At 46.1% G+C, this 14,911-nt stretch overlaps 1 protein-coding gene across 1 annotated transcript in view; it reads left to right on the top strand.

Moving 5' to 3' along the window:
- The window catches only part of PLD4 (phospholipase D family member 4), a 95,125-nt gene that overhangs the window by 30,229 nt on the left and 49,985 nt on the right, over positions 1-14,911 (top strand). The window contains exons 5-7 of the mRNA XM_033953033.1: positions 847-967; positions 1,593-1,720; positions 2,064-2,264. Coding sequence (XP_033808924.1) covers positions 847-967; positions 1,593-1,720; positions 2,064-2,264 — 450 coding nt within the window. The remainder of the gene's footprint in view (positions 1-846; positions 968-1,592; positions 1,721-2,063; positions 2,265-14,911) is intronic.

Raw genomic sequence — 14,911 nt, 5'->3', positions numbered from 1 at the left:
AGTCCACTTCTTCCTGTAAAGGAGGGCTGTATATCACACCAATGTAAACAGGTTATCCATTTCCTCCTTCCAGCTTATCCCACAGCGCCTCTTCCTTGCTCCATAAGTCCTGTAAGTCTGTTGCTTTAATATTCTCTTTAACAAATAAACACTCCTCCATTTCTCCCTATCATATCCTTACTTTCCTTAATAGATTATAACCCGATATAACCAGTCATGGTTCTCTGTGAATCACATCTCCCTACTACTGTTCGTTATTTATAAAGCTCTATCAGATGTATGCAGCGCTGTACAACAAACATGCAAGAGACAATTCTTGCTTGAAAAAGCTTACAATCCAATTAAGATGGACCTAGGATAAAGGCTTATACATGTTACATAGGTGAGGAAATATAGGGGACTAGAGGTAGGGGACTAAAGAGGAAATGGCAACAGATATGGGTGATTTCCAAAATGGGAGGACAGGGCATAAACCCAATTTCAAAAAAATGCGTTTTTGGCTTGAATTTGAAGACAATGGGAGATGCCACAAAATCCATCAGCCTCTTCCATCACAGTCCCTAGATCCTTATTTCTTATACTATGGACATTAGTAAAGACTACTGTTATTCTTATATTCTCATTTCTACAGAGATATGTAATGTTTTATTTTCCTGAGGGTTTTATAATGGAACCCATGTGGGATGGGGGGTCATTCTGGACCTGGTGGCCTCTGTCTGGAATCACAATATATTTAAAACATTTCTGAGGTCTCATGGACATGGAGAGATATGTTTATCACTGTTATAAATAAGTATACATTTGTTCCTTGTTTTCATCTTACTAGTATGATAAGATATATTTCAGGGAGAAGAGATTTTGAAGGAGTTTGAAACTTTACTTATGAAAAATGTCTCACTGTATGTTGCAACAAGCCAACCATCAATGGTTAACAAGTCTACAGATCTTGAAGTTCTGAAAAACAAAGGTATGTTACTATTTCAAAGCATGATTCTGTATTTGTCATGTTTTACATTTTGGTTGTTATTGTTATTGTGATGGTAATGAATTGTGATGAGCATGTTGGAAGGTGATAGACTGACTGACTTCTTAAGGCCACTTCCAGGCTTGTCTTTCTGTGATCTTATACAAGTCTGGTTGTTTAATGTGTTTTAGGTCCTATCATTACTTTGAAAATTCCAAGGTTATCACAGAACAGCTCTGCCCCTGTACTGATTGATTGATTGATTTGTGATTAACTGTAGGGAAACAGCAAGGCAGTGTACAATCTAAAATAAAAGTAACATAAGAAAGGAACTACAATTTATTTGATAGGATAGAAGCATGCATTCCAGGACGTAGGGGGAGGGGAAATACATGGAGAGGCATTTTCAGTAGGATGTCTAAGTCTGAGTTTGGATGTTTTGAGAAAGATGTCCAGAAATCCAGAAGAGAAAATGTTCATTTTCAAAACTGCAAGACATCTATCTTTTTTTTTTAATTGACTTATCTAGACATTTTGGCCCTTAGTATGTCTATCTTTTTTGGCCATTCTCGAATATAAAGTCCACATGAAAAACACTAGCCACTAATCATGATTATATCTTTTGTAGGTGCTCATATCAGAAGAATAAATTTTGGAAAATTGACACGTGGTGTTTTACACACTAAATTTTGGATTGTGGATTTGAAACACATATACATTGGGAGTGCCAACATGGATTGGCGGTCACTTACTCAGGTAGACTATGGAACATGCTATATAATGAACTTTAAGCATTCGGATCCTCTCCTCTTCCAAAGCAACTATTAATTTAGGCCCTCTTTACTAAATTGCGGTAGAGGTTTCTATTGTGGCCTGGGGTGCTTAATGCTCCGACACTCATAGGAATTCTATAAGTGTCAGAGCAGCGTCAGAGCATTAGTGTTCCGGGCCGTGGTAGAAACCTCTACTGCGGTTTAGTAAAAGGGGGGGAGGGGTAATTCTTATTGATTTTATAATTTATTATGACAGGCCCAGGGTGATTAAACAAACCTCCATGACATTTTACATGTATTTATGACTTGTCTTGGTGTTTCCTCAGGTGAAAGAACTTGGTGCTGTGATATACAATTGCAGCTGCTTAGCCAAAGATTTATTGAAAACATTTAACACATACTGGGATCTTGGTTTTCCCAGTGCTTCGATTCCATCACCTTGGCCAGACAATTATTCCACTGATATCAACCAAAGTCAGCCTATGGAACTGAAATTTAATGGAACTTTTTCAAAAGTCTATTTTTCTGTAAGTAAATGTAAAGCTATTAAGGATTTTTACATGTAAAACATGCTGAATACAGACCAAAAAGGCTGGTGTAGTGAGGTAATAGACAGGAGAGAGAAAAAAAGCCAAATGAACAGCAGCTACTTCAAGAAGAATTAGCAGACAGACAGGATGGCAGAAAAGAGAAACTGGAACCAACATGATGGCAAAATAAAATGTCTAGACAATAAAGCTAGGAAAAAAGCATTTTATTCTGAATGTTTGAAATGGAACAAGTTCTCAGAGGTTGTGGTAACTGTGGTTAGTGTAGCTGGATTTAAACAAGGTTTAGACAAGTTCCTGGAGGAAAAGTATGCTATTGAGACAGACATGGGAGAAGCCACTGCTTGTCCTGAGATCAGTAGCATGGAATGTTGTTATAATTTGGGTTTCTGCCAGGTGTTTGTTACCTGGATTGACCACTGTGGAAATGGGATACTGGACTAGATGAACCATTGAAACATAGAAACATGATGGCAGATAAAGGCCAAATGGCCCATCTAGTCTGCCCATCCGCAGTAACCATTATCTCTTTCTCTCTCCGATAGAAACCCAGTATGGCTATTCTTATATGGAATATGTTAACTTTGGGAAATGTGCATAACAAATGTCTTTGTATTCTTTTCTGTTTTTATGTCTCCAATGTTGTAGTACTGTACATACTAAGTTTAACTTCTTGGGGTTCCCAATTAAAAATATTAAGGCAAAAATTGATTTCTTTTGATTTTTTTAAATTCTTTATTCATTTTTAAAAAACTTACAATAAGTGTAACAGCATATATAACATTTTAAACTCAGATACAACACTTATTATTCTGTTAAAATCCATATCAGAATTTATCCCACCCCAAATCAATAACAGTCTTTAAATTCAAGAAAACATATAATAATCCCCATTCCCATATACCTTACCTTACTAATCAGACCAAAATACCATTCCCCCCTCCGCCCACCTTAGACATGCATATTTAAGGGGAAAAATAATATTCAATCATTACAATATTGTTAATGGCTCCCAAATATTCAGAAATTTTCTAAAATTCCCCTGCTGTGTGGCTATTATCCTTTCCATTTTATAGATGTGACATAAAGAGTTCCACCAGAAACTGTAATTCAGCCTCTCCCAGTTTTTCCAATTATTCGTAATTTGTTATAAGGCAACCCTTGTCATAATAAGTAGAAGCCTGTTATTATTAGATGATATTTGGCTCTTAGCCCTCATTGACATGCCAAACAGCACCGTATCATATGATAATGCCACTGGATTTTCCAACATACAATTTATTAGACCCCATATTGATTTCCAAAAAGCAAGTATCAATGGACAATAGAATAGCAAATGATCTAATGTCCCAGCTTTGAGATGACAGTGCCAGCATCTATTAGACTTAGAGCTATCTAACTTCTGTAAACGAACCTGGGTCCAAAATGCTTTATATAACAGAAAAATCCAAGTTTGTTTCATAGATTCAGACACTGTACACCTCATTCTCCAAACCCAAATTTGTGGCCATTGAGATGCAGTAATTTGATGCTTTATCTCAATGCTCCAAATGTCCCGTAAATCAGTTTTTGGTTTCTTATTCAAATATCCAGATATTAATTTATACCACTGAGCAGTCTGGTGTCCCAGAAAGTACATCTGAAAACATAAGATTTCTAATCTAATTTAATCTTTGGTTTATATACTGGGTCATCTTCCAGTGGAGCTCGACTCAGTTCACATGTACCGTATTTTTAGCTCTATAAGACGCACTATTTCCCCCTAAAAAAGTGGGTGGAAATAAGGGTGAATCTTATACAGCGAATACTAACTAACCCCCCCTCCCCTACCTTTATTTCTCTAGCGGTACGGGCGGTCCAGCGCTGTAGGGTAGGAGCTTTCAGCCTCCTGCCCTTCTATCCGGCTTTCTCCCCAGGCAGTGGCAGAGTTGGAGCACTGGGGAGAAAGCCGAGAACTGGGAGAGCCATTCACAGAGCGGCGCGAGACAAGGCAGGAAGCGAGAAACTCGCACCTGCCTGTTTGCCACTGATGAAATATGTTGCAGAAATTGAGTGAAATACTACACTATATGCTATGACTAGACGGTGAGCTCCGCAAGGGAGGCAACCACTTCCCATTAGAGCTTCATATCTCTGAGCGTATGAAGAGCAGTATCAATCAAATACTGGTTCAAATTGATTATTTGAAATTGATAGAAGAGAGGTTGTATCTCATAAGTATTAATTGGTATACACTCTAGAAGTATACCGTTTCTTATCTCCTTGTTTTTTTTTTTTTTTTTTTAAACTTATGTTTATTGAAAGTGAAAAAGGTTACAACCAGACTCAGGCAGAATACAAAACTGAAATAGAAATACAGCCAAAGGGCCCAGAAAGGCAATCAGAACAATAAGTACAACAGCAACATCCCCGGTCACAGCCCCCCCCCCCCCAAATACACAGCAGAAACGAAAATGCTCTATGGGGCAGGGCACAGTAGTCCCAGGGAAGGCTCAGCCAACCAGGAAAATACAAAAATAGAAAGATCCAGCGTCACAACCTTCCACTATTTTATGTAGTGGTCCCCAACCGGGACCAATCCCTGCACACACTCACCCACTCACACCTACAGTCAAACCATATCTCAGAACAGGCTCCCATACATAACAACCCCCTCCAACCCACCCCCAGGGCACCACCAGAAGCAAGATCATACAGACCACCGAAAAGAATAGAAAGCAAGCAAAGGGGAGGAAGAGAGAGAAGAGGGACGAAAAGAAGAAGAAATGAGTAAAAGAAAGAAAAGGAAAGAGAGAAGAAAAGAAAAGAAGACAAGAAGAAGAGAGCAGAAAGTGCGGACCTGTCAGTACGCCCCCTCGCCTCAAGCACCCCTCAAGCCGCTACCAACTCCTGCAGTTGCTCCCACAAGCGAACATACTGTCTCGTATCCCGGTACGGCGATCTAGCATAAGACCGTACCTCAAAGCGGGCCATCTCCAGAAGTCTACTCCGCCACCGAGACGCCGGAGGCGAATCCTCCGACATCCAATAAGTCAAGATCAACTTTTTAACAAGAAGGATAACATTATAAAAGAAACGACACTGAGGGACATGAAACCCCTGATCCCGGAGGGAATGCTGCAGCCCCAGAAGGAGGAACCCATAGTCCCACTCCACAGTGCGGCCCACTACGCGCTCCAGAAGAGGGAGTGCTTCCCCCCAAATACGCAGCTTGGGACACTCCAAGAAGGAATGAAGGTAAGTTCCAGCCTGAGTGTGACACTTTACGCATAGGGCACTATCCCAAAGCCCCAAACGGGCCCCCCGCTGCTTGGTAAAGTATGCCCGGTGAAGGATCTTAAACTGAAGCTCCTGAAAGTCAGCGGACTTAGTGTAGGTGTAAAGAGTCTTGAAACAAGTCAAAAAATGTGGCTCAGGAAGACTCAACCCCAACTCCTGCTCCCACCGAGAGCGTAACGGGGCAAGCACAGACAAGGAAATGGACGATTTCAACAAACGATACCAGTAAGCCAGAGTGTTAGCAGTCTCAGGGGTCCCCGCAAAAAGGGTGTCCAGGCTCCCCCTAACCCAAGCCCCCTCCCGGCCTCTCCGTTCCGCTTCCCAATAATGTCGAAGTTGTAAGTAAGAGAAGAAATATCGGGAGGGGAGATCCCACCGCTCCCTAAGCTGTTGAAAGGAAGGGAATCCCTCAGGACTCAACTCTAACAGTTGGTCCATACTCACACAACCCCGGGCCGTCCAATCACGAAACACCGATCGACCCCAACCGGGCAGAAATTGAGAATTGCCCTCAAAACGCACAAAGGGGGAGATCTCCCCAGGCAAACCCTGTCTACGCCGCCACCACCGCCACGCCATCCTGAACGGACGAAGAAAGCTAAGACTTGTCTGGGACCGCCGCGCCAGGTCTGGTTGGGAGTGAAGGAGATTGATAAAATGAAAAGGAGAACACCAGCCCTCCATCCACTCCCCCGGGGAGTATCGAGTGTGCCCGGTATACCCTTCATGAATCCACCGAAAAAGCGCAGCCACATTATACATCCGAAGATCTGGAAGGCTAAGACCGCCTAAACATTTATCTAGGGTGAGTTTAAGCATCCCTATCCGCGGAGCCCTAGCTCTCCATATAAACCGCGAGATAGCTGCTTTAAACGAGAACTCGTCCCGGCGGTGGAGCCAGAGCGGCATAGTCTGCAAAGGGTATAAGATTTTTGGTAGCAAAACCATCTTAACCAGGGCCACCCGCCCCAAAATGCCCAGCGGCAAGTCCTGCCAGGACCGACATAACTTCCCAATGGCCTCCAAGGGTCGCTGGACATTGACTTTATAAAGCGTAGCTAAGTCCGTGCTAAGAAAAATGCCCAGATAACGCATAGGCTTAGTGGTAGGGGGGATAGGTAATAAGGCGTGCCATGACACCGGGGGGGCCCCCGCCCAGCAACAAAAGCTCCGACTTGCTACAGTTGACTTGCAGACCGGACAAGGCTCCAAATGCCCGAACGACATCTAGAGCTCTAGACAAATGGGGGGTGACCTGGTCGAAATACAGCAGGATGTCATCAGCGAAAAGGCTAATTTTACATTCCTGACCCCCTATCTGAATCCCCCGAATCCCCCCATCTTGCCTTATTTTAGCAGCCAACGGTTCAATAGCCAGGAGAAAAAGGAGCGGGGACAGAGGACAACCCTGACGGGTACCCCGCTGCAACCCAAAATCCTTGGTGAGTCCCCCATTAATCAGAAGGCGCGCCCTAGGATTAGTGTATAAAGCAGACACCCAGGCCAAAAACCACCCCTGGAAACCCCCCCGTCCCATAACCCAAAAAAGATAGTCCCAGGAGATACTGTCAAATGCCTTTTCCATGTCCAGACCCGCCACTGCCTCTAACCCTCCCTTCCCTGACCGGGCATAGATGGCCCCCAAGACTTTCATCAAATTCATAGAGGCATAGCGTCCCGGGACAAAACCAACTTGGTCCGCGTGAATCAGGGCCGGAAGATAACGATTCAACCGGTGCGCCAATATCATAGCCAAAAGTTTAATGTCCTGGTCCAAGAGGGAGATAGGCCGAAAGGAACCCACCAGATCCGGATCCTTGCCAGGCTTGGGGATCAGGACCACATGGGCCATGTTATCCGGGAATGCGCCGCCCGCCGCTGCCACCGTATTATACATCTCGCACAGGGGCTGCGCAATCAGATCAGGCAGAATCCTATAGTATTCCGGCCCAAACCCATCCGGCCCCGGCGCCTTGGTGAGTGTGAGAGTTTTAACGGCGGCCCTCACCTCCTCCATAGTAATCGGCTGACTAAGAGAAGTGGCCTGGGCATCATCCAACCGAGGAACTTGAAGGCCCCGAAAGAAAGCCTCCAAGGCATCCCTGTCCAGCGGCCGGCGCCCATAGAGAGCTTCGTAATACTGGACAAACTGAGCAGCGATCTGCGTCTCCCCCTCATGCCGAGTCCCCTGGGCATCTCGAATAGCCGTGATAATTTGCCGTTTTTTGAAGGGCCTCACCAAATTAGCAAGAAGTTTCCCCGCCTTACCGCCCCATCGATAGAGATTATACCTTTGGTAGAAGAGAGATTGTTCTGCGCGTTGAACAAGCAGGGCCTCTATCTTCTTCCTCACCCCCTGATAGGCTAGACGGTCCGCCTCAGATAAAGTGGCTATATGCGCCCTACGGAACCCATGTAGTTGCTGAGTAAGAGTCAAAAGCTCCCCCTCTCGTTCCCGTCGCTTAGCAGCCGTGTAGGCTATAATGTGGCCCCTCATACCCGCCTTGGAAGCATACCAAAAGGACACCGGCCCCACCTCCGGAGTAGCATTAGTAGCCTGATAATCTACCCATCTTGCCCGTAAGAAAGTGCGAAACTCGGGATCACAGTACAAGTGCGGGGACAATTTCCAGGAGGACGCTTGTCGACCCCTGGATAGAGTCAGGGTGAGTCTCACCATCGCGTGGTCAGAAAGCGTGTTCTCAAGAATCTCAGCTTTATGAACCCAGGAGAACAAGCGTTTATCAAGAAGAAAATAATCCAACCTGGCATAAACCTGGTGAACATGGGAGTAAAAAGTGAACTCAGAGTCAAAAGGGTGTAAGGCACGCCACACATCAATAAGAGCTAAATTGTGCATCAGAAAACCCACACCCTTGTCGTCATGATCCCCCATTCGAGCCCTCGGAGGCTTGCAGTCCACCCCCGGAGCCGCCGTGATATTGAAATCACCCCCCAGGATCACTTGGTACTCAGGATATGTGGACACTAAGGATAGGATTTTAGAAAAAAATTTGTGGCAGTAAACATTCGGAGCATATAAATTACAAAGGATCACTTTCAGGCCCCAGACCTCCCCCAGAACTATGATGTATCTCCCATCCCGATCAGTGATTTGTTTATGCAGCGTAAATGGCAGCCTCTTATGCAGCAGAATCGCCACCCCACGCTGCCTCCCACTAAACGCGGAGGAGTAGACTTCCCCAACCCAGGTTTTCCTCAATTTGGCATGTTCGCTCTGAGTGAGATGGGTCTCCTGCAGATAAACTATGTCCGCCCCCGCCTTTCGCAGGCCAGTCAGAAGACGAGACCTCTTAATGGGGGAGTGGATACCATTCACATTAAACGAGACCACTGTCAAGTCCGCCATAGAGAAAGAAGACAGAAGGAAACCAAAGCAGAAAGACACTGGAGAAAGAGAAAAAGGAAAGAAGAAGCAAGAAACAAAGGAGGGAAGCTCCATCTCCCTCCCCCCCTCAGCAAAGAGTGTGGCTCATCCCGGGTCATCAGGCCGCTCAGGTGACAACTCAGCAGATTCAGAAAGTAGGGGAGCAAGCCTAGCCTCCCAGCCGAGCTCTGCCTCTCCCAGAAGGTAGTGTCGCAGTGTCTTCTCCCGATGAGCCCTCCCCCTCCCCCCTGCAGTACCCCCGAACATCCCCCATACACACATACACACCCACACGCAATCTCCTCGCATCCAGCCCACCAACCCACCACCCCTCTCCCCAACCTCCCAAAGCAAGCGCACCCCTACGGCACACAAACCCAAAATCAGATCCCCCCCAGCCTACTCAGAGACCTCCCGCCCCCTCCCCCCATCCACTCCCGTTCCCCCCAGTCAGCAAGTCCGGACAAATCAGCGGAAGAGTGGAGAAGGTTCAAAGAGAAGCAGGTGTAAGTTCAAGTCCAGGGACCAAAGCAGAGATGGCAAAGCTCAGAATTCAAGCGGGTCCCACCGGAACAAGAATCCTAGGTCTCTCCAGATGCCAGTCACGAGGAAAAACAGTCAGGCAGACTCAACCGGTACTTGCAAGGCGAAGTGACGGTCCCACACCACCAAGGCCCGCAGAAGGCACACCATGGCACCCAGAACTCAAGCAGACCCCAGAGGAACCCCTCCGAAGCATGAGAAGAAATCAGAATCAAACGGCCCCCTTGGTCAACTCAGGCGGGCAGTCGCGCCAACAGTGCCCGGGCTTCCTCAACTGTAGACGCGGTGTGGGTTACTCCAGCATGCCATACTCTCAACTTTGCCGGAAACACCAATGAGAAGCGCACCCCTCGATTGTGTAGATCTGTGCAGAATGGGGACAGAAGCTTGCGTTGAGCTGCAACCCGCACGGAGTAGTCGTTGAAGACCAGCACCCTGGAGCCCTCATAGTCCAGAGACCCCTTCTTACGGTAGGCCTGTAGGATCAGCTCTTTCTCCCTCCAGTTGTTATAGCGGGCAATGGCAGAGCGTACTCTCCTCCCGTCTGCGGGCTTGGCTCCGATGCGGTGGGCTCTTTCACAGCCATAACGTGTCGCCTCCGCGGGCAGACCCAAGGTAGCAGGGAGCCAGACAGAAAAGATGTTGTACAAGTCCTGATCCCCCACCGTCTCTGGGAGCCCAACGAGCCGCAGGTTATTGCGGCGGCTGCGATTCTCCTGTTCCTCTAGTTTGTCTTCCAGTGCCTGGGTGGTCTTCCGGAGCTCCGCCATTTGTGCAGCCAGGCCCGTGCACGTGTCCTCCTGATCGGACACTCGCTGCTCCACCTCTAGCAGACGTCGGCTGTGGGAATCAAATTTCTCATTTACCTCGTCCACAGCCGACTGCAGTTTGTTCAGCCGATCCGCTAGCGCTGCCGAGACGGACTTAGTGATGTCCGCTATCCAGTCCCCGGCCGGGATCGTAAAGGCAGCATGCTCTGTCGCCATCTTGGGAGCCGCAGGCAGACGCTTGTCCCGAACTCTTCGGGCCGCTCTTATGGGCATACCCGGCTCAACCGTCACCCCCCGAAGGTGTCCCCGCGGCGCAGGGAGGTTACCCGACCAGCTGGAGCAGGAGCCACATCGAAGGGAGCGGGAAATAGCGGACGTAATCGCCGATGTCGGGCAGTGGAGCGGGAGCTCTCAGTCCCTGCGTCCAACTAGGTAGGCTGCATCACGTGACCCCTCTCTTATCTCCTTGTTGTTTACAGGAAGTACCCTGCCTTAGCATTTTTGACTAAGTTTACATCCATCTTTGGCATTAACTTTTAACATTCAACTTTCTTCCATTTTTCTGCTTCCTCCTCAAATCTATCTACTTTTCTATGTCTTCCCTTCCCATCTTTCCATGTATACCATCTTCTCCCTTTTTCTTCTCCCCTATTCCCATCTATCCATAAACAGCATTTCTTCCATTTTCTTACTTTCCTCACTCCTCCCATCCCTATGCATTATCTCCTCCATTGCTTTCTCCTTCCCCACCCCTCCATCCCTGTATACCATCTTCTCCTTCTCTTTACCTTTCCTGTGGTCTGACATCTGTCTCCCCTCTTTCTCACGCCTATGGTCTGGGATCTCTCTCCTTCCTTTCCCTTCTCCCCCTTTTGTGATCTGGTATCTCTCTGTCTTTCCCTTCCCCTCCCCCTGCTTTAATCAAGAATCCCTCCCTCCTCCTTCCTTTTCCTGGTCTGATATCTCTCTCTTCTTATCCCCCCCTTCCCCATCCAGTGGTCTGACAACTCCCTCCTTCTCTTCCTCTCCTCCCATGGTATGGTATCTCTCTCTGCCCCTTCCCTTTCTTCCACTGCAGGTCTAGGGCATCTTTCTTTCCCTTTCCTCCCCATCCCTGCAGTCCAGCATAATTCTTACCACCCCCGGGATCTGGTGCTTGCTTATTCAGTGCTACTGTAAAAATGATGCCATCGGCATCGTGAATGAGTGAAGTAAACCACGCTGCCTTCATTGATCCGGAAGCTTTTCCTCTGCAGAGAGAAAGCTTCTGGGTCGATGATGGCAGTGTGTTTACTTCACTCACGCTGCAAAGAGTTACAGCAGTGCTGGATGACCAAGCACAAGATCCCACGGAGGAGAGGGAGGAGGGCTTCAGATAGGTGTGCGGAGGTGTGGTAGAGGGAGGAGGACTCCAGAAAGGTGCGCAGTGGGGGGAAGGAGCAGGTCTCAAGAAAGATGCGTGAGTGTAGATGTTTGGTTTCCCTGGACAAAAGTTGTAAATTTTAAAGACCACCCAGACTGCTGACAAGAGTCCTCAAAAAGAGGGTTACCAGATATCTAAATTTCCCCGGACATGTCCTCCTTTTAGAGGACAGATTTTCAAAACCCGGCACTTTGTCCAGGTTTTGTAAAGCTTCCAGCTAGGAGTGTGAGGAATAGTGGCTTGTGGCCAATAGGGGGTGATGTTTATGGGACGGTAATGGAATGGACATCAGGATATGATAGTGCAGTATTTTGTAGAATTTTTCTACAAAAGGGCCTGGTTTTTTTTGTATGATTCTGGGTAACTCTAGTTAGATACAAGCATATGTGTTAGTTAAGGCCACGCCCAAATAGAAGCGTATGAAAAACGGGTGAATAAAAATCTGAATATGGATGCAGTCAAGGCCAGAAAAACACACTACAGATTAATATAAGGGAAAGTATAATAATATTCTTTTTATGTACTTTGCTATTAGGCCAAATCATGAAGGAAACCAGGATATACAAGGACTCCATTTTGGGTTCTTGTGTCTTTGGAATCCATTTTGTGTTCAGTTTTTTCCATGTCTTTTGTTTAGTTTTCCCGCTTCTCAGCATCGTGGTGTTAATTGATACCAGATGTGCCTTAGGCTGGGTAGGAAAAGTATATTGGATTACGTATCCTAAACTGAGATATAACATTTATGAAATATGAATGGCCGAGATATGAATGAAAATTATGAATGCTTGGGCCCAAGCAAGTTTGAATGTGTGGATATGAAAGAAGTGGTATTAAAAATGAAATGGAAGACACAACATCCAGAAATGGCTAACTTAAAGTCAGAGACTGCTGTTCCAGTCTCTAACACAGGAAGGCTTCTGTGTGCAGATCAATGAAATCTGATTCTGTAACAGTCTCTAGCAGGGAGAGGGGGAAAACAGCCCCTCCTTCTCGTCCTCCTTCTCCTTTATTGTAATGACAAGCAGGCTGACTAATTTTCAGCACTATTTGTAGGTAACACGAAAGCAGGTTTAGAACTTTTCAGCAGCTTGTTTGATACATAGACAAATTGTCTGAAATAAGTTTTAAGAATGACAAAGGAATATTGGAAATGTTATAAAATGTTAATGTATATTCAGAAATGAATGTAAACAAACAAATGTAATTTCTGAAACTTTTAAACATAGAGGAATTTCTTTGTCTAACTTTTAAACACCTCCTCTGTTAGTTTGATTGGCTGTCAAACTGATGATGTCAGACTGAGCCAAAGGTATATAATGAGAGTGTTTCGAAATATTGAGCTGAGCTCGTTATCAGAAGGCCAGCATTTTGGCAACTATAACGATCTCCCGCTAACGTAACTGCTAATGCAATTATGCTTTATTCTTTTGGTTTCATGATTGAAGATAAACACAATAAAATTACTTTGGTAACTTTACGTTAGCGCCATTTTGCATTTTTTGTTATTTTTCACACCTTGAGCTTCATGAGTGCGCGGCTTCCCATGCTCAAGTGACGGGACAGCATCTGCGCATGTGCAGATGCAACACACTGGTGATGTCACACGCATGTGCATATGCATGTGATGTCATCGCTTCACACCAGCGCATGCACTGATGTCTTCTCGACAAATGAACAGGTTGAGGTGGTGGTGCTGGGGCTGGAACAGCGCATGGCTTGGGTGGAACTGGTTGGGGCCTTGTGGAACTGGGTGGGTCTGGGGTCAGATCCATGGGTCTGGATTGTAGTTCCAGAAAATCTGGTAACCCTAACCCTACCCTATCAGCCTCTCTTTCTTCTTTTTAGTTACCCCCCAGGACCTCACAGCAGTATTATATCTCCTAGCCAGTACCCTCTTTAACAGCTTTCATTCCCTCTCCCAACCTCTCTGCCTGCATCTCTCTCACACTCCTCACACTCTCACACTCCTCCACACTCTCACCCTCTCTCAGCTCTTCTTTTCCTTCCCTTGCTCCCATCAGCTCCTCATTACATTTCCTGCATTTTTCTACTTTTCTATGGTATATCAAAAACAAGAAGCCTGTTTGGCCTACATTACTACTGATCTCTGCTTCTCCTGTTAGCCCATTGGTCAGACTTTCCTTAGCCAGCCAATAGGCTTCAGGGAGAGGTAGGAACATAGCTTAGGACAGTGTTTCGCAACTCGGTCCTGGAGTACCCCCTTGCTAATCAGGTTTTCAAGATCTCCACAATAAATATGCATGAAAGAAATTTGCATATAATGGAGGCAGTTTATGCATAAGAACATAAGAATTTGCCTCCGCTGGGTCAGACCAAGGGTCCATCGAGCCCAGCAGTCCGCTCCCGCGGCGGCCCATCAGGTCCATGACCTGTAAGTGATCTTTTGTCTAACCCTTGGATTCCTACTTTCTTATATCCTAAAAACCCTCTTCCCTCTTATCTTTGCCCTTTTTGCTCCTTTGTCCTCCTTTATCTGTAGCCCTCAATCACCTTATCTTTCAGGAATTTATCTAATCCCTCTTTGAAACCCCTTAATGTAGTCTGTCCTATTACATCTTCCGGGAGCGCATTCCAGGTATCCACCACCCTCTGAATGAAGAAGAATTTTCTGGCATTGATTCTAAATCTGTCCCCTTTCAATTTCTCTGAGTGCCCTCTTATTTTTGTAGTTCCTCGTACGCTGAAGAATCTGTCCCTCTCCACCCTCTCTATACCTTTCATAATCTTGTAAGTCGCTATCATGTCACCTCTGAGTCTCCGCTTCTCCAGGGTGAAGAGCCCCAGCCTCTCTAACCTCTCAGCGTATGAAAGGTTCTCCATACCCTTAATCATTCGTGTCGCTCTCCTCTGGACCCTCTCAAGTATCGCCATATCCTTTATAAGGTATGGCGACCAATATTGGACACAGTACTCCAGGTGCGGGCGCACCATCGCCCGATACAGCGGTAGGATGACTTCCTTCGTTCTTGTTGCAATACCCTTCTTGATAATACCCAACATTCTGTTTCTTCGAAGCTGCCGCACATTGCGCCGTTGGTTTCATTGTTGTATCCACCAAAACTCCCAAGTCCTTTTCAAGGTTACTTTCCCCCAGTACCAGCCCCCTCCATTTTGTAGCTGAACATCAGGTTCTTTTTCCCTATATGCATGACCTTGCATTTCTCTATATTGAAGCTCATCTGCCATTTGTTCGCCCACTCTT

Source organism: Geotrypetes seraphini, chromosome 7 (genome assembly GCF_902459505.1).
Source record: "Geotrypetes seraphini chromosome 7, aGeoSer1.1, whole genome shotgun sequence".
Lineage (NCBI taxonomy): Eukaryota > Metazoa > Chordata > Amphibia > Gymnophiona > Dermophiidae > Geotrypetes > Geotrypetes seraphini.
Note: the sequence above shows the minus strand (reverse complement) of the source record. Positions and strands in the feature narration are given on the sequence as shown.